Source organism: Telopea speciosissima, chromosome 6 (assembly GCF_018873765.1).
Source record: "Telopea speciosissima isolate NSW1024214 ecotype Mountain lineage chromosome 6, Tspe_v1, whole genome shotgun sequence".
In the NCBI taxonomy this organism is placed as follows: domain Eukaryota; kingdom Viridiplantae; phylum Streptophyta; class Magnoliopsida; order Proteales; family Proteaceae; genus Telopea; species Telopea speciosissima.
The window spans coordinates 22807742-22827947 of NC_057921.1; the positions used below are offsets into that span (position 1 = coordinate 22807742).

The window sequence follows — 20206 nt, forward strand, 5'->3', positions numbered from 1 at the left end:
CATACAAGTATGGGATGTGATTACCGAAGGCGGTCGGCCGGTCACCACCCCGTTTCCACCTAATGCAGTAGACAACTCCAATGCAATTATAAGTACGGCAATCCCAAGCCCAGCACCCACTGGCACTTGGATCCAGCTTTCGAAGCCCTAGATCTACATGCCATGAATGAATCCACATTATGGAAACCCCGGGTCTAGCACCAACTGACACCCGAGTCCCATAACTAAATCCAATACCATTCGTACCATAGTGCAATAGAATAATTAATATCGCAAGACAAGAATGTAAAGTCCTATCAACATCTAAACACGTATATCATCCTACATCTTAACAATAATTATATAATATAGCACACATGCATGAATGGCACTCACAAGACACGACACACAAACATTCCATAAATTAAGACGTTTGCTTACCTCACTCACCTTGATTGTTGATCAGTTGTTAATTCTGAGTTCTTCAAATTGGCGATCAATGCCAAGCTCACCATCCCACGTACCAATAAGCCCCCGATCCAGGTGAGTCAACCTAAAGAGGGTGTACAATGTGGGGTGAGGTTAGTGTCTTAGGACCTTAAGAGTTGGGCCCTACAAGTTATCAAACAAGCTGAAAACAAGGGACCGGCACATACAGCAAAGCCAGGACTGGCAGATGTCATCTACCTGTCCATGTGCCTGTCCCTCTCGGGACATCCCACCAGCAGAAACAGTTTCTCAGGGACCGGCACATACAACATGTGCCTGTCCATGTGCCTGTCCCCTGGCAATACGACACTTGTAACATCTCAGGGACCGGCACCTACATGTGCATGTCCATGTGCCTATCCCTGTGCCTATCACCGCCGATCTTGTTGTTCATACCATTCTGAAAATGGTTTTGGTTGTCCACTGATTTGGGTCAAAATGGGGTATACCTAAGGTTCTTTAGAGCTTATTGGCCATGAGTATTGCTCACTCAAAGGTGCTAATGTACATCAACAACTTGGGTCCATGAATCCAATGATTAAATGGATTCCTTCACTAAGGGACACATTAGGGAGAAGCTCATAGGAGATGAGTATAGGGGTTTGTAAGGCTCCACCCAACATTGTTAGATGTTATTAAAGCCACAACACCATGGTTTGCCATAAGGGTTACTGAATCCCATAAATGGAGATAAAACCCCAACTTATGGCTCATAATGGAGAAGGGTGAATGGGTTTAAGGTAGGGTTAGGTGCTTCATAGTTAAGCATCAAGGATTTGCCATTAATGGCCCTTCCATTAGGATAGGTGATGCATTCATGGCTCAGAATTCCAAACCCTAGGTTTAGAAATAGGTAAAGTGGGAGAGAGAGAGAAAGAGAAAGCTCACCAAGGATTGATGTATGTAGGTTGAGCTTTACCACCCTCCTTCCTTCTCCTTCTTCTTCTTCTTCTTCTCCTTCTTCCTTCTTCTTCTTCTTCTTTTTCTTCTTCTTCTTTTTCTTCTTTCTTTCCTTCTCTCCTTTTCTCTCCACGATTTAGGGTTTCGATTGTGAGGTGAATAGTGGTTTGACCCCTATTTACCTCACTTTAGTCTTAGGTCATGTTTGGTTGGGTCATGGGTCCTTAGGTCCATTTTGCTAGGACTTGTTTGGTTAGGGCTTATCCTTAGGTCTTAATTTTAGTTACTGGGCCTGCCCTCTTGTTAGGCCCATAGTCTAGGTTCTAATAGAAAGAGAATGATGCTAAGGTTCTAAGCCCAAGCCCATTTTAGTATTTATAAACATTAGTTATTAGGATACCGACTTACTCCCAGCCATCTCTAAGTGGGTATGGGTACACCAGATGCGGGCCATGCGGATCCTCAGAATGAGGGAATTCTAAGAATGCATCCTCGTAGACAAACTTCCCCCTATCTCTGTCGAGGTACCTATCCTTGATGGCTTTCCCCGAGCCACGATCGACAATCTTGTGGGTTGGCTTGAGTATCATGGCCCACAGTTCATGAGTGTACTCTGCTCACGGTTCTACCCAAAAGTTTAAACTGGATCGGGGAATTAGATCGGGATTTAAACCGGGTTTTGGGCACGGAATTAACAGATCTAGTATTTACCAATTTAATCATTTGTACATGGTCCTGATAGTCTCACAAATCAGTTCACAGGTCAGCAGTTCAACTGGACCATCATAGGCAGGGTTGCCAGGCCCTGTGGGGCTCACTTGGGTACCCAAGGTATAAATATAATGAACAGATGTAAAGAGGGGTATTTTACTCATTTACCACCTCCTTACACTATTCATGGCCCATTGGTGAAGGCCCACAGAGGCAGGACATCAACACAGCCCATTTCCATTCTCTGGGCGATAGGGCAATCGCCTAGTGCGTCGCCCAGAGACTGTTTGAAGCGCAAAACATAGATTTTTCACCATGGACAGGGCCAAGGTCAATCCTCAATGCATGTAGGGTTTTTATGGACCCCATGAGGAGTAGATTCCATTGGTCCACATGGATCATGGCCCGGGCCCACCATTTGGCATCCAGGACCTATCTAACCAGCTCAGAGAACATCTGCTCAGCTGTGTCTCAGCTCAAGGCCACGTTTTGGTCAACATGCAAGGACTATTTCACTTATGAAATCATAACAGTAGGCTGTCCCTACAAAGATCCAGGCAAGGGCTAGCTTGTTTGCACAGATCCAAGCCCAGATTGCCTGTCCTGGGTGCAACTAGGCAGTGCAGTCTGGCACAAAGACTGATTTCAGTCTCAGGTAAGAAATAGCAGCTAGAACATGAGTAAAATGCTCAAATCTTACATGCAATAGGTTTGCATGTCAGATTTGAGGCAGCACAAGGTAGCCTCCAGGTGTTCTGGGCTGTCCTTGGCCAGATTCACCTCCATAAGGCAGAGCATCATAGTAGAAAATAGAGAACAGTAGCAGCAACATGTAGGGGTAGGTATATAACTGAGATGGACTGGGTGAGCTGTTGGAATCAGAGGCTGGATGCAAGGATGGTCTCCCTCCTCTTCTTTCTTTTCTCTCTTTTTCCTTCTCTTTTTCCTCTCCTTTCTCTCTTTTCTCTCCTCCATGGTCTAAACAGTGTAGAGGCCTTATGTTGGGCTGGGTCTGCCTATTTATAGACCAGCCCAACTTAGGGCCTGTTTCATAGCCAGGTCCCATAGGCCAAAATGTGTTTTTCAACTGATTCTGGGCCATTCTGGCCACTCTGGTTAGGTCCTCAGGGGTCTGAGGGTGGGTAATGGTTCCTAAGGCTCCCATCTACCTCTAGAGGGTGCCCATGGTCTGTATGGGTGGTCCCCACTTGTCTGGAGTTCAAAACAATCATTTTAGCCACTCTGGGCGATTCTCTGGGTGTTTGGTCAATCGCCCAGTGCATCGCTCAGAGAATATAGCAAAGCTATAATTCTTCAGTGCTTGCACAGGGGCTTGGCCCAAGGCTTGGGCCTTGCACCCACATCACACCCAGGGTCTAATATACATCTTTCCAGGTGTGGGCCCCACATTTATGGGTAGGAGAGAGAATACCTGGAGTTTATGCAGTATATTAAGTAGTGTGAAGTGCAACTGCATGGAGCTGCAATCCACCTTCTGGCAGGTATGTAGGAGGTCATTCTCATTGGTTCAGCAACTAGAGTGATGCTCCACAGGGTACTTGGATGATTGGTCAGAGGTCCCTATCTTTCATTCAAAATTTTCAGTTGATTAGGGGCAGGCTTGACATTTCTCCCCACCTTACAAAAATTTTGTCCTCGAAATTGGCTTACCTTGTAGCTCAAATAGTTGGGGATACTTTTCCTGCATTTTCTCCCCGCGTTCCCATGGTGCTTCCTCTATGGGACAGTTTTCCCATCGAACCTTTACGAATGCGACCGTGAGGTTACGGAGGTTATGTTCTTTTCTGTCCAATATCTCCGTAGGCTGTTCTTCATAGGTCATATCCGCATCTAATTGTTCTGGTTCAGCAGAGAGCACATGTGCCGGGTTGTTGATGTACTTCCTTAGCATCGACACATAGAAAACATCATGGACGCCTTGCAAGGATGGCGGTAATGCCAGTTGATATGCTACGGGTCCCATTTTATTGAGGACTTCGTAAGGACCAATAAGTCTTGGGCTCAATTTGCCCTTCTTATTGAAGCTTAGCAATCCCTTTATTGGAGACACTCGGAGGAATACCTTCTCTCCGACTCCAAATTCGATATTCTTCCTCCGATTGTCGACATAACTTTTCTGTCTTGACTGGGCCGCTTTAATCTTTTCCCTAATGACATTCACCTTTTCATAGAGCCTGTGTCATTTTGGGCCCAAGATATTTCCATTCTCCGACTTCGTCCCAATATAACGGGGTCTGGCATTTCCATCCATAAAGAGCTTCATATGTTGCCATGCCAATGGTGGAGTGGTAACTGTTGTTGTATGCAAATTCCACCAAAGATATGTGGGCTTCCCAACTGTCATTCATTTCTAATATACAGGCTCTGAGCATATTCTCCAAAGTCTGGATTGTTCTTTCGGATTGTCCGTCCATCTAAGGATGGAAAGCTATACTGAGATTTAGTTAAGATCCCAGTGCCTGCTGCAGACTTCTCCAAAACCTTGAGGTAAATCGGGGATCACTATCAGATACAATGCTGACAGGCATGCCATGTAAGCGAACTATATTCTCAATGTATAGTTAGGTGAGCTTTCCATTGAATAGTTTATTCTGATGGGAATGAAGTGAGCCGCCTTCGTCAGTCCTTCTATAATCACCCAGATTGCATTCATCCCTTTTCTGGTGTTGGGTAAATTGGTCACAAAATCTATGGTAATTCTTTCCCATTTCCACTCGGGAATAAGCAGTGGCTACAACAATCCATACAGTCGGTGTCTCTTCGCCTTTATTTGTTGGCAGGTGAGGCATTCGGACACGTATATAGCTATGGTTTCCTTCATCCCAATCTACCAATAGTACTTCTTCATATCCTTGTACATATTTATGCTTCCGGGGTGGATTGAATAGGATGAATTATGTGCCTCTTTAAGAATTCGATTCTACACATCATAGTCGTCAGGCACCCACAATCTATTTCTAAACTTCAATGCCCCATCATGGGCCAATGAAAAGTCTGGGTCCCTATGGATGTCATGTTGTACTTCCCAAATGATCTTGGCTAGTTCGGGGTCAGCTGGTTGCTTTTCAATTATTTCTTCCCAGATCGACAGTTGTTAATCCATGGTTGCTAACTGCATAGTCGTTCCTTCAATAATTAGCTCCAGATCAAACTTTCGAGCTTCTTCTATCAATTGCTTACTTACAACTAAAGAAGCGAGGGATGCGGTTTGTGATTTCCTGCTTAACGCATCTGTTACTACGTTGGCCTTGCTAGGGTGGTACTGGATCTCACAGTCATAGTCCTTACCAATTCTAACCACCATCTTTGTCTCATGTTCAGCTCCTTCTGGGTGAAGAAATACTTCAGACTCTTGTAATCGTTCAAGATCTCACTCTTTTCACCATAGAGATAATGTCGCCAAATTTTAACGCGAAGACTATCGTAGCCAACTCTAAGTCATGAGTGGGGTAGTTCTTTTCGTGCTCCTTCAGCTGCATTGAGGCATAGGCAACCTCTTTACCTCTTTGCATTGACCAATCCCTAAGTCAAACTTCAATTCCATCACATTTTGGTGTCTGCAGATGATGGTTCCATTATCTGTAGGCATTACCCGCAAGGACCATTTCTGCTATTTTTCAACTAGGATCGAGCCCAATCTTGGCCTAATGCCATGGGAGCTATAGGGGATCATTAAGGGGGTATTACTAGCCTCCTAAAATTCTATTAAACCTAGGGATTCAAATCCAATTAAGATCCTATAAAAGAAATTAGGTTCTAACATCAAGGTTTCTCCAATTTGGGATTCTTCATTGGGGTTTAATGGTGGTTTGGTCTTGGGGTTGGGATCCAACCATGTGGAGTCAACAATTGGTGTTATTAACACCCAATAGAAGGTTTAAATATAGTGAGGCAAGAAGCCCTATGGTTTGGCTAAAGATTGGATAAGTCTCAATCAATTCCTAATGGAAATTACTTACATAGGTTAGGTTGCTTACAATGGGGGTTAGCTAGAAACAACAAAAGGAGGGTCTTCTAAGCTGAAGTTGAGTTGCAATCCTTTCTTACCACAAGGTCCAAGGTTCAAGGATGGTTGTTCAGTGGCTGAGATGAAGGATAAAGCTCAAAGGCAGCTCCAATGGTGGTTGGGGCTTCCCTTCCTCTTCCTTCTTCTTCCTTTCTCCTTCTTCTTCCTTCTTTTCTTTTCTAACTTATCTCTCCATGTTCTCTCTATTCTCAAGTGTTGGAACTGAGAGAAATGAGGAGGAGGCTAGGGTTTTACCTAATTTGGCTAAGGGTTCAAGGATGTGTTTGTTTGGGGTGTTACTCTAAGGTTTAGAATGTGCTTAAAATACATAAGAATCCAAATAGGTCTTAGGTCAACCATCCTAGGGTTTAGTTAGGTCAATTAGGTCAATTAGGTCATAAATCATTTATATTAGCTTGGGGTTGAGCCCTAGGCTTGGGCCTAAGTGACCCAACAACAAAATCACAAATCTGGGCTGTTTTAGGCTCTGCGGATGATGCTGCGGATCATGTACTACGTCGTCCACAGGCTATCCTACCATCATCCGCAGGGGTCAAATCCTACTGGTTTGATCTCCAAGGCTTGGGAATTTTTCTCATAGATGTTTATACATAAAAGGGGGGCGTGAATGGGTATGAATGGAATATAAATTATTAGGGGAGGTATCTGTAATGGTAGTTAGAGTACGTACCCTCATTCATCCAAAAAGGGAGGTTTTGTGTACTTTCCTCGAAATCCTTCACATCCTTGACATATGCATGGAGGGAGGTCAACTGCTTTCCACTCGTCGATGAACCTTCCTCTATCCCTATCGAGGAATCTTTCCACAACAGATTTACCATTCGATCAACCAATGATCTTGTGCGTCGGTTTAATGGTGATGGCCTAGAGGTCACCGACACAGTTGAGTTCCGGACCTACACACAAGTCCAAATTAGTAGGGGTTTGGGTATGGATATAATAGGTAAACTGTAGACACTGAATTTTGTCACCCCCGGCGATGATGACAGCAAGACATGAACAAACATCAGTATCTCTCCCAAGAAGGACTCTTACCCTAGCACCCATGCCATATCACCCTCATATCCTTAAAAATGATTTATAAGATCCTTTTATCCAATGCTGAAGGAAGTACTGTTCACCTTACCCGACCACGGTGGTCCCACTAGCCTGGTAACTGGCTGTGGGGTTGTAAGGAGAAGGCAGTCCCTCTGCCTGGGGGTGTAGGAGGTGAAGCCCTCGACAGAAAATTTTATGAAGAGTTCCAAGGGAGAGAAAAACTAGGAAAACCCTTGAAAACCCAAAAAGCCCAAAATCAAGAGATGCTAGAACCACGACGCCGCAAAAAAGTATGGAAGGCTTCCACGGTGCCACGAATGACCAGATTACTCCTATAAATAGGGGTGACCCCCACCCTCATTTTCAAGCTAGAGGAACCCGTGGACGGGTTCCACCCTCCATTTTTCTCCTATTTTTTCTCCTTTTGAGCCTTCCCACATCCCTTTTAGTTCCCCTTTTGTTAGCTACGATCATCCGTCGATTATCTCTCTTGAGGAGTAATCTTTCCAGCCCCGAATTCTAACCTTCACCTCAGCTATTATTCTGTCTGCATACAGATAACGAAAAAGCCTTCATTACAATCGTTATTCTATCTGCATACAGATAACGAAGAAGCTTTCAATACAAATGTTATTCTGTCCGCATACAAATAATGAAGGTCTCATGCATAACCGTTACTCTGTCCAAGTTCGAGTAACAAAAATCCTATATATAGTCGTTACTCTGCCCGAATTCTGAATAACGGAAATCATCTGAGCCGTGGGACATCATATATTTCATATTTGGTACATTTTCCTTTATTTTATTTATTTTGTTTCTTGACATGTATTTGTCTCTTTTTTTCTTATTATTTCTGACACAATGTAGACCATTAAAGTAGTTCACTTTAATGTACATTGTAAATTATTTGTGTTCTTCTTTCTTATGTTTGATGCATCATAATATAATATTGCATGTTGGTATAGGATATGTTATTATGGAAGAATTTTCTAAATCTAGTATTTAATAGAAAAATCGGTTTAATCAGACATGATAGGGTGCTAATATCTTCCCACGCACGTAATCTAACCACTTGCATAGAATGCCTGACCAGACCATATGAAATCATATAGCCTTTTCCGTTCACCTCGGATGGGGCTACACCCATTGGGTCCTAGGCCCAAATCCTAGGTAACGATTCCATTTATTTTAATTTATGAAGCATAACCCCAACCCCTTATGATTGATACATCAAGATGTGATGCCATCCACAAGCCCTAGTCTCCAAGGGACCACGAAAACCCAACAGATCCCATCCGTATCTTAAGGCCACGGTACCTACAATCATTGTGAATTCACCTAGAGGGGGTGAATAAGTGAAGGTTTGAAGATTAAAAAATAAATGCGAAAATTAACACAAAATATAAAGACAATCAATAATTAGACAATAATTAGAGTAAGAAGAAAGACACAAAGATTTATAGTGGTTCGGCCAACACGTGCTTACGTCCACTCCTCTCAACTTAGAGAGAATTACACTATAAGAATCTTGAGTAAGAGCAAGAGGACTCGTACAACTACTCTTGAGAAATGAGCAAGAGGACTCAAAGACTACTCTTGAGATAATGAGCAAGAGAACTCCTCTTGATTTCGAGCAAGAGGACTCAACCAACTAATGTAAAGTTGAAAATAAACACTAAGGGGTTCAGTATTACCTCAGACCTTAGTGAAAATGAATGCTACCTTTCAAACAATAAAGCTTGAATGCGAATGTAAATGAAGGGAGCAAGGTGAGATTGAGCTTCCTTGAATTTGAGCATATAATCTCACTTGGGAGTAATTGACTTTTAAGAACTCTTGATTATGATTGATTGTAGTGTTTAGAGCACTAATCAAGAGGGTATTTATAGGCCAAGAGCTTAGAACTAATTAGGAATCCAATTAAGGGTCGGATTCCACAGTCTATAAATAATCCGGTATGCTGGATGAAAATCCGGTATGTTGGATCACCTAACTTCCATTTAAAACATAGGAGTAACGATCAAATTATAAAGGTCCAGTATTGATCCTGTATGCCGGATGGGAATCCGGTATGCCAGATCAGGGCACTTTGCAGGTTCTCAGGATCCGGTATGCTGGATTCTGATCCAGCTTGCTTAACCAAGCTACTGGTTCCTTTTTCCTGAGATTTCCCATTAATCCGGTATGCCGGATCTGGAACCGGTATGCCGGATTGGGCAATTTAATTGTAAATAGGTCCAATTCTATTAAAGCTTAGGTTTGGGGTTTCCAAACCCAAATGGGCATATGTCATAGGGGTCTTAATTACCTCCTAGGGACATTCTACATGGATGCATGCGCGCGTGTGTGCATTACATCAAATGTGACTCAAAAGAAAAAAATACGTAAGTATTAAAACAAATTCTTCAAAGCTTTTCAAAGCTTGCACATAGTCTTCAATCTTCCAAGGATTATCTTCCAAGTCTTGAAATATCTCTTCTTGTGTATGCTCTTGTATTTGTATACGCTCCCCTTCACTTGGTGCTATGCTTTGAATCTAAAACACTTATAACACAAGCATTAGTCCAAGGATGGTCTTATTTGTTATCATCAAAACATCTTTGTATGCTTGGAGAGTCTAGGGCCATGTGTACTTCCTTAACAATCATTACCACCTTTCATGGGGGAAGTGGTGATTTTGCCCCCCATGTGTCTAGGTGCTGGAGTACACTCCCCCTCCCCCCACCCGGAGAAAATTTCTCCATTTCTTATTACCAAAAAATACTAGCTTTCTTTTTTTGGTGTAGGGAAAATGAAAAATGACTTCAAGGTGAGTCAGAGTTATACACGTAATTGATCGTCCATCACTAATTAAATATGCAAAGGAAACAACACATATCTTATCAAAGTTTGGAAATAACAATACAAACAGAGATCCAATTAGATCTAAGTATCTCTCTCAGAGGTAATCTTTTAACCTCTGGATATGCCTGTCACTTTCATACTAATAAAGATTTAATTAGTGGATGATTTGCACCCGACATGGTTTAAGAATTAGGATATACAAACCGAGGCAAAGGCACCAATTAAAGAAACTAATAACAGAATGAAGCAATTAGGTCAATAATCACCAAGGCGGCTATCAAAACAAAGCATAAAATAGCCCAAAAAGCTATCTATTATTTGTCCTCTTAAGTTAATCCAGATATAGTGAGAGTGACTAATCAGGAGGATAATCCTGATCTCTACAATAATATATACAATGCATGGAGCAAATTAGAATCCAAAATATAGTTAAAAAGTACTTCATTAAAAGATCATATTAGATAAGCCAGAATAAATATAGGAAGTAGGTATTAGGGTTATCTGCGTATCAGGTTCTGTCCATTGTGTGCTAAGCATCAAACTATCTATGTTCACGTAGTCAAAAAGTGTTAACCTCCTCTTTTTTTCTTTTTTTTTTCTTTTTTTTTCTTTTTTTTTTTGGTTTTTGGTTTTTGGTAAAGCAAAGAGTGTTAAAGCATGTTCTCAATTGTCTGCTCTGCTTGGCATCAAATCATATTCTCCTTCTCATGTATTAAAAGAACTAAAGAAAGACACAAGATTGTTCCACAAGAGAGAAGTGCAAAGCTCCAGAAGAAAAAAAATCAACTTTAACAAGAAACTACCAGAGTAAAGAGACTTGCTACCAAAAAAAGAAAAAAATTAATATTCCCAAAGAATTTGTTCTTCCTGAGATGCTACCCTCACCCGTGCTTTTCGGACAATTCTTTGGTTTCAATATGCAAAACCCATAAGATTAGACAAGGATTAAAATAAAGGGATGCAGTTTTCTGTACGGGAGTGTGGTCTACACCAGCACTCCCATGTGTCTATCTCTCTCCTTCTTAAAACAAGGGCGTAAAGGTGTCTTTTCACAGGGGGAGGAGAGAGAAAAAACTTTTTCCCTAAAATAAAATATAAAAAGAGATAAGATCTTATTATCTAAGCTTGTAGCTCTTGCGCCAGCACAAGGGCTAATGAGTAATGACAGAGTGCACACGAACATCATCAACATGGATGTGATTTTTTACTTCGATAGTGTTAGAACCGAACCTTCAAGGCACTCTTGAGTCTGGACGTAGGAGCTACAAGATTGATAAGTTTTCTTTTTACCAATATGTAATTTCTTCAAATAAGTAAACTATACTAGGGCGCTTAATTTGCTAAACTATTAAAAACCCCACTCAACCAGCTAAGAATGGGTCCTACAAAATCCTTATAACAATTAGTACTAGATAAATCTTAAACTACTCTCTAATGGCCCCACCACTAACTAATATGGGAAAAAGAACTCTGAAGTCTGTCCAAGAGTGTGGCCTACACCAGCACTCCCATGAATATATCTCTCTCCTCTCCATATGAAAAGACAACTCTACCCCCTTATTTTGAGAAGCAGAGAAAATGACAACTCCTTGACAAAAAACTAGTTTTCCATTATATTTACTCCATTAAAGTAGGACCAACCAATTTTTGGACTGGAGGTCCTGCATTATTGCTTGAAAGAATCACCCTTGAGTTTTAAAGTAGAGGATCTTTTCGATCTAGGGAAATCTACTAACAATCCACGATCCAACGGTATAAAATCAGCAACAGGAAGTTCATTTTTGGATACACAACTTGAAAGAACAATTTTGACTGGTTTGAACAATCAAAAGATTAACCAATTTATGCTCCTTCCTAAGTTGCTCTTCAACGATAACGGTTGGTGTTACTTCATCCTTCATCATCGTTGGGTCGTGTTCTTGATCTTTCATCTACCGTTCAATAAGTCATATCAACTAGTCAAAAATAAGCATTCGCACGATCAAACCAGGTCAATGGTTGGTTGACTCCAAAAAATTCCTCAAATTGTCGTCCAGACTCATCAAGATAGATTCTCTCCAACCTTAAGTAAATTCTCTCTTGTACAACTTGAAATTCTAGACGAAAAGAAAATATGTCATATGGATCCACCACGTCTCCTCCAAATCAATCCATACAGAAGATATGTCCAGATTATAATTATTTGGTCTTGAAGAATACAGTTGGAATCAAAATTCACAAGCCTCTTACATCATTACTCAGTCAAACCGAAGAGAATCAAAACAACCCCTAGAATACAAAGAGGATGCCCCACCATACCATCAATAAAGTGAGGAAAGCTCATCCCTAACAACTGTATTCCAACTTTCAGTAGTTTATGTGGATCTCCAACTTCGTAATATTGTCTCCATTCTATGGCCCAGACAATAATAGTATTCCATTACCAAAACAAATATAATCCACTCTATAACCCAACTACTTAGTCATCTCAAATTATGCAGATGCCTCCCAAAGATCAAATAAACCAAAAGAAAATGCAATCTCTTTTTGTTCATGGAAACTAATAATTCACAAAAGCTACTGAAGCAACAAACCATCAGGCTGAAATCACTGAGTTAGCTCTTCTGCTTTGACCTATACTCCCAGCCAAGATTTCAGGCCTCGTTCACTACTCATACCTCCAGCTTTCCTTTTTCATGCTATGATCTTTTCAGTACCAGTAGTGAAGATGTTAGCAATGACTTTCTAAATGCCAAAATATAATACATGAACTTGCATCTTATTTGAGGGAAGGGCTCCAGGCACCAACCAATCAGTAGAAGTCCAAGTCCCTCTTGTTGGAAACCAACCCCCCCCCCCCCCTTTCCTCTTTTCTGGAAGACTTTTTCAATATCAGTTAAAATATAATTACAACTTTTCTTACCAGGCAAAGCATCAAGTGAATATTTCATCACCTAGAATGTAAGGCAACAGCTTTTCAACTTTTTCCATACCCAATGTCCTAGCAAAGTGAAGCTGTCATCTAGAAATTAAAATGGTAATTGACCTACAATTTTGCTCAAAAACCTGAAAGAAACTTTGTATATCAGATGTTGCTACATTTCTTTCAGTAGTTAACATTGCAATCTTAGTTGTTGTCACAAACCTAAGTCTGTAGGACACAGAATCTAAAAGAGATATTCTAGTCCTCCATGTGCCATGCATACAGCTCCAAAAAAATCCAAAGCACAATAGTACATACTGAGGAAACTCTTGACCACTGCAAAAGGCAAGTGCATAACATAATTTAATAACCACAATGACACCAGGAAGAAATTTTAAATTTTAAAATGGCAAGTTAATGCAAACAAGCATGAGGAACCCTTTCCCTGTGAGCCCCACCAATCTAATTTAGCCAGTGGAGCTCCTTAGATAAGATAGCCAACAACCTTAGTCTTTATTTTGTACATAGTTGGCATGGTACCAAGGTGAGTGCCAAGTACATTTTCCATATTTGAGGTATGTTTCTTTCCTCTTCTGGGTCTGGGAACTGTGATTCACAATGCAACTGGTCACTTTGGGCATCAAAGCCAAAGTTAAAAGGATGGCTATTAGCCAACTTTTCTACAAATTGCCTGTTGTTCCCTTGGTGATGCCTTGACAGCTGTATTTTTTATATTTGGTTCTTTGTTTTTCCTTTTTTTGGGTGGGGTGGGGTGGGGTGGGGTGGGGTGGGGAGGGGAGAGACCACTATATTGCATATCTGTTCAATAGGCCAAAGTTGTTTCACCTAATTTCAGTTTTATTGGCATTATTGATATTTCTTGACCACTTTTTTCTTTACTTTAAATTGGGTGGGAAGAGGGACAACACAGCAGAGGTGTCAGCACTCTTTATATCAGAGCTGTAAATACTCAAATAAAAACCTTTATTTTTTATTGGCAATTTGAACTTCAACAGTCAACTCCTACAGTCATATGAGAATCTTGGGTAGGGATCCTATTCAACAGAAGCCAAAGCAACATTTATCATATTCAATGATACCTATGAAGTGATGGATTTAAGAGGATGTCGGTCATAAATTTGAGCAAGGTGCATGGAGTGAAAAGAGCTTCTGGAGAGCAGAGTGGCCAACATGCTCCACTAAAACAGAAGGTAACTGTTAAAAGATGGCTATTAGTCCAGGAATGCCATGGGGAATCCATATTGGCCAATAAAAAAATATACAAAAAGTTACAAATGCATCCCCCATGAACTAGGTCCAGTAGTAATAGGTGAAAGTTGAGAGACAGTGAATTGGGATAATTCTCAATATGCAAGAAGGATTAAGAAATACACTAGTAAGATGGAAAGAAATAGGCAAAATTGGATGTGTTCAAGTGCTGAGAAAAGGCATGAAAGCATATATGAGGTGACAACAGATACATCCTTAAGTTCAGTTAAGTTGTATCCTCAGAATAAATTCTGTCCTTTTTTTTTTTTGGTGAATAAAATAATAATAAAATTCTCTCCTTTAATCTAGATTCTTGTTCTTCTCCTTACTTAAGGTCCTCTAGACCTTATTGTGCTTCTCTATATTTCTAATCTTATATAATCCTGCAGTTTATCGTTATCAGAGCTTCTGTTCATTTCGTCTTTTTTTATTTTTCATCGTCTTCAAACCCCCTACAAGACAAGAATCCCCATCACCTGAAAAACAATAAAAGCTAAAGAAGGCAAAAATTGGAATTCGTACCTAGTAAATTTTCAAATATTTCAGCATGTAAACTCTTGCAAATGTATTCCTTTTTTTAAGAAGTAATTTTTTCTTCGGTTACCAGATTAATGCAATTTAGATGAACAAGAACAGCAGCAAACCAAACCATTGGACAGGACCAATATGTTTAATTTTGAGTGTCAAATGGCTTATATGGGCCCTGGGCTTAGTATTTTTGGGTTTTCTATTGTAACAGACCAATTCTATAAAGCCCAAATATTAGGAATTTAAGGCCTATACACATTAGTATTAGTTTCTATTTTAGTAAGTTGTATTCTTTATTTTAGTAGGTGTTTCTAGAACGGTTGGATAGATATGCTACAATCTAACCATACTTTCTATTTGTTAAGTTCTAAAAGAGTTTTTCTTTTGCAAAAAGCTTAGGTTGTAAGGGATTCCAACCTCCATATACATAGGGAGTTTCTTATTTTGCTTATTTCATTGAAGTTATAAATAAAAAGAAGGGGATCACACTACCCCAAACGATTTAAACAATTTGGTAAGCTTATGCTTGCTGATTTCTGTGAGATTCAGAGTTACTTTGTTGTGAGAATTGAGATGCAGTGAAGCCCTGAATGGGATGCCAAGTTGGACTACTGAGATGTTAGTCTAGGTCATATCTACTCCTCTTACACCTAGCGTATATCAATTTATTTCTCCAATTCTGTTTCAATCTTATTTGTTATTCTGCCCACTAACTTCCTGCTGAACTTATTCTCAGTTTAAGATCGTACCACAGTGCAGGAATAGCCACCACATCAATCCATCAATTCACCTATTAGTCTCAGCTCATTGTCCGACTCAATGTCCTGCGGCAGCAACATACTTGTCTTGGTTTCTATTTCTTCTGCTTTCTCCTTCTACATCTTACTTTGTTCCTTGGTTGCTATTTTGTTTCCCCACTTTCTATTTTGTTAACATTTGCTATTTCTTCACTTTAATTGTTGTTTTCTGTTAATTCCAATATCTAACTGTCAAATTCACTTCTAATTTTGGCAACTCATTCCTCACACCTAGTAGGCCTTGTGATCAGAGTTTCAACCAGATATGATCATCCTTTGACCAGGTTGCTGATATTACTCTTTTGAATGGGTTTTGAGACCTGCTGTTTTAGATCTTTGTACGCTATTAGTTCACAGCTTTGGGTAATTAAATAGCCATTACAGATAACAGCTAACCTAACCAGGTTTTGCAATGCCAGCCCTTGGAGAAAAGATGTGAATCCTTCTTAACTCCATTTATATCATCTTCTACAAAAGCCATACCTTTCAAATTAGCCTTCCCAACAATTTCCAATAATACTATGGGGTATAAAATCCAATATCTCTGCTAGTGTCCGAGTCCATAAGCCAAAAAAAAATCACTTCTACAAACTACATGTTTGATATAATCCAGAACTGAATCAGATTCAGCATACCTGAACTAAAGTACCCACTTGATTTCTGCATACATTAATCCTTCATTTAATCTTAAAATGGTTGAACCCTTAGGCCGCCTTACTCCTACATCCCAAGTGCATGAGAGAAATTTACAACCATTCACATCCCACAAATAGCACTATCAATTATGGCCCCATTGCACATAAAGCTGAGTAGAGATAGGACTGACTAAAAAACTTGATGTCTAACAGTTGAACCATGACTCTCCAGAATAGCTGGACCACAGAAATGCAAATGGAAATCAAAGACAGCGCCAAACATCATGCGAAGGAAACAGCAACATACCCACTAACCTGAAGGCTAATTAAATACAAGTCACTCACAGCTAACTTTAAATTGTCATTGACACACATAAATGCAGTTTGAGCACAAAAGAAGAATTGATAAAAAGAAAAGCAGAAAGAAATGATCATTCATCATTTTCGGCACCAAAAACCAAAAAAAAAAAAAAAAAAACTTATCAAAGAAACTAATATTCGCAAAGCATATGAGATCCTCTCAAATTTAAACTAACCCTACAAACTCAATATGGATCCACAATCAACAAAACATGCAAGTCCATCCAGCAAACAACATACCTCCATTAGCAAGCCTTTTGCAACAGTCTCTATCAAGCAAGAGCACTCTATGGCACAAAAGCTCTGTCACAATTAAAATAATGCACAAATAGCCAAAATGAAATTAATCCAGCTAAGCATGTGAAGTAATGTGTGTTTAAAATAGCAAGAATAACTTAATCCAGCTAAACCCACATATAATTACATCCTTATGAGCTTGCTCACGCACTTTGTATACCTACATGCATATGGAGAAAGCATATATATGAAAGCAATCAATGACGATATGGCAAAATCCATGCACCAAGTTGCAAACATCAATTCATTAGAAGCAATTATGTTAAGGAATCCGTAGCAAGAATTAACCAAAAAATGGGTGGAGCAAAGACAGCCATAAATTTATTAGGCTATGATTCAATGCCAAGGAAATAAAGAAAAAATTAAAAACAAAGAAAGCATAAAATGTAATGGATAAAATGGAAAATTCCATGAATTAAAGGATGCCAAAACTAGCAAGAACTTTTCAAAGCATGGAACTACGAAACCTGAAAAAACACAAAACTTAGTATTTGAGAAATTCCTATTTCTGGCACATGGAAGAATATACAAGATGAAAATAGAACACCCAAAAACAAAAAAGCTCTTGAGAAGTGTAAATCTGAAGCTTTCAACCTATCCATTGCAATTAGACCTCCAGCTTGCATCAATCCATCTCGGTGCGTAAGTGCCTTCCAAATGCTCGCTCAGCAAGCTCCACATGCATGTAAACTTACTCGGGGAGTTGGACGTTGCTCAGATTTGGACGGTGCTCTCAGATCCTTCCCTGGTTAAAGAAGGAACAGGGAGGGCCCCCTCATCACCATCATTGCAACAAGTATTGCTTACAAGCTTTCTTTCTTCCTTGTTGCAGAGCAGAGGATTTACTGCTGGGGTCTCTTCCTTGTCCAAACCTCCTGATTGTTTCTTCTTCTTGTGAAGCAATTCGCAAAAGAAGTCTGTCAAAACAGTCTCATACGAGGGCATCTTAGCATATCCAGGGAAGTAATTAATGTCAATCACAAGGTAATGGTTCCCAACTCTTGAATCCCTAATGACATCGAAGTTGAAAAGATGCAAACGCATGGCCTGTCTCAACCCTCTAGCAATATCAGTAATGATACTCAGTGGCGGTATCTCAGTATCATCCAAATGCATGGTCTCATAATAGTTATCGTCATTCCTTTCCTGAGTAGTCAAATTAGATACCTGCGAGAACGACAATGAGCTCTCCAAACTCTCCAATTTCTCTTCCGTGACATCAGGCAATGACTTCCTCTTCACGCATTTCACGTAGTCCCCAACAACATAAACCTTAAAGATGACTCCACCATGATTCACAAATTCTTGCAGAACGATCGGTGGTTTCAATTTGTTCAACCCATCACGGTTGAACACGAGCGACATCTTGTGCGACTTGGCACTACCATCAGCAACGAGGGGCTTTGCAATCACCGGAAACCTCAGCTCCTCCAGTGAGGCCGGATCCAACAATGCACCTGAATTGTAGATCACAATCTGTTTAGGTATTCCGAACGTCTCATTCTTCTGAGGAATATCCAATTCAGAAACCACCTGGAGCATAGAAATTCGATTATGAAGCCTTTCGATGGCCACCGGAGGATCAATTATAAAGACATTAGGGTTCTTATACGAGTACTCCTCAAGCTGCTTCTTCCATTCCTCACCAGATAACTTGTGAAGAATCAAATCGAAAGGACCTTGATCTAACAGAGGCCTATCCGTATCGATACGGATAAGATCAATACCACGTTGCTTCGCAAGATTCACCAAAGAAGCCTGGATAAAGCTCTGCTGTTTCTTCGGCGCTAAAGCGTAACCTACAGCGAACCCTGACATCCTCCTTTAAAACCCTCTATTTGCAATGCCCAAAATGTGAGAAATGCATGAAAGCTCATACCAAAACTCAATAAAATCAAAACCAGATTCAAAATCTGGATCTCCAAGAATGAAAAACAAAAAGAAATTAGGGTTTTGTTTTGCAATCGAATCAGAACGAATGAGAGACGGAGACACTCGCCGAGAGCGAGAAGGAGAGAGCAGCGAAAGCGAAAAAAATAGAGAGAGAATTATTATTTTGAGGCTTATTTTTCTGCTGAGAGAAGGAGAGAGAGAGAGAGGAAAAATACAATACTGGACAAAGAGGTAAAGGGAGGGTTGCATATTTATAGCTTCGACGAGGGTTCGAACCTAAGTGCCTTGTAACTTGTAACAACTAGGGTTAAGCTTAAGCAGGCGTGGAAGGTCCTCACTCCTCGCTGTCCACGTGGCATATTCTTTAGATATTATTCAGATTCTCACCGCACCATTAAATGTGTGAATGAACGGACAGATTCTTTTCGGATGAATGAACGGCTGGGATGGGTTTGAAACTGAAGTTTACAAGCATAAGTTTCTGATGAAGTTTTGTGTGAACCAGAAGCTCACGGGAGAGAGACACTGCCGTTAGTTAAAAACTTGGATACCATTAAGCGTGTCAATTGGGACGGTTCCCGGTATTTGGGACGGGACGGTACCGGTATCAGTATCAAAAGTGTCAATTCCAGTACCGTCCTATTTAGCTAACGGGACCAAACCTAGATCCTAGTCCTGATTACTAACGGGACGAGACGGTATCGGTTCTTAAACGGTTCTAGGCACTATAGAAAAAGGGAGAAGAAGTTTAATTTTTTCTAGCAAGGCGGGTTTATTAGTGTTGTGAAATTTTTTCACTATCATGAAATCTAAGTTGTCTACTGCTTTTTGTAAAGCAACTTAAATTATGAAATCATAGTTTTACTTCTTCAAACTCCCTAAGATCACATGTAATGAGCTTCTCATTTTTTTAAATCTAGAGAAGTCCTACAAAATGGAAGAATCCCGTTGTGTTTCTTCCTTGATTTTTCCAAACAAAACTCTATTTATCACACATGTCACATGGTAGTATGGTACAAAGTACGAAGTACAAAAAGGAAGAACCTGGTAAGTGTAGTTGGTCATGTCACATGGTAGCATGGTACAAAGTACGAAGTACAAAAAGGAAGAACCTGGTAAGTGTAGTTGGTCGAGGGAGGAGGGAGGAGGGAGGAGGGAGGATGGAGTAGCACTGTAGCAGATTATGTGAGGAGAGACTTCAAGCTACGACTATTGACATGTTGTTCATCTTCGTATTGAAAAGGCAATTAGTGAAACCCTAATGAGTCGTAATTCTTATACTCTTTTTTTTTTAAAAAAAAAGAGATCTTATATACTCTTTCTTTTTAAACGATACTAGTAGTTTCGATACCATCCGGTACCTAATTGGTATTTTGGTACTGGTACCGTTGAAAATCCCGTCCCAAAACCGTCCCGTCCCATTTATCATTCGATACCAAAATCAGATACCAGTACCGTCCTATTTACTAATGGGACGGGACGGTATCGGGTTTTAGCGGAACGGTATTGGAATGGT

At 40.2% G+C, this 20206-nt stretch overlaps 1 protein-coding gene across 1 annotated transcript; it reads right to left on the reverse strand.

Annotated features, from left to right (window-relative positions):
• Window positions 1-17176: 17176 nt before the first annotated feature.
• On the reverse strand, window positions 17177-18794 carry LOC122665373 (inositol-tetrakisphosphate 1-kinase 5-like). The gene has a single exon (XM_043861506.1). The coding sequence runs from the start codon at window positions 18613-18615 to the stop codon at window positions 17512-17514; it is 1104 nt and encodes a 367-aa protein (XP_043717441.1). The 5' UTR covers window positions 18616-18794; the 3' UTR covers window positions 17177-17511.
• Between the last annotated feature and the right edge of the window lie 1412 nt (window positions 18795-20206).

Bases quoted from the DNA above. Each gene is read 5' to 3' on its own strand.
- LOC122665373 (XM_043861506.1), bottom strand. From the start codon at position 18,615: ATGTCAGGGTTCGCTGTAGGTTACGCTTTAGCGCCGAAGAAACAGCAG.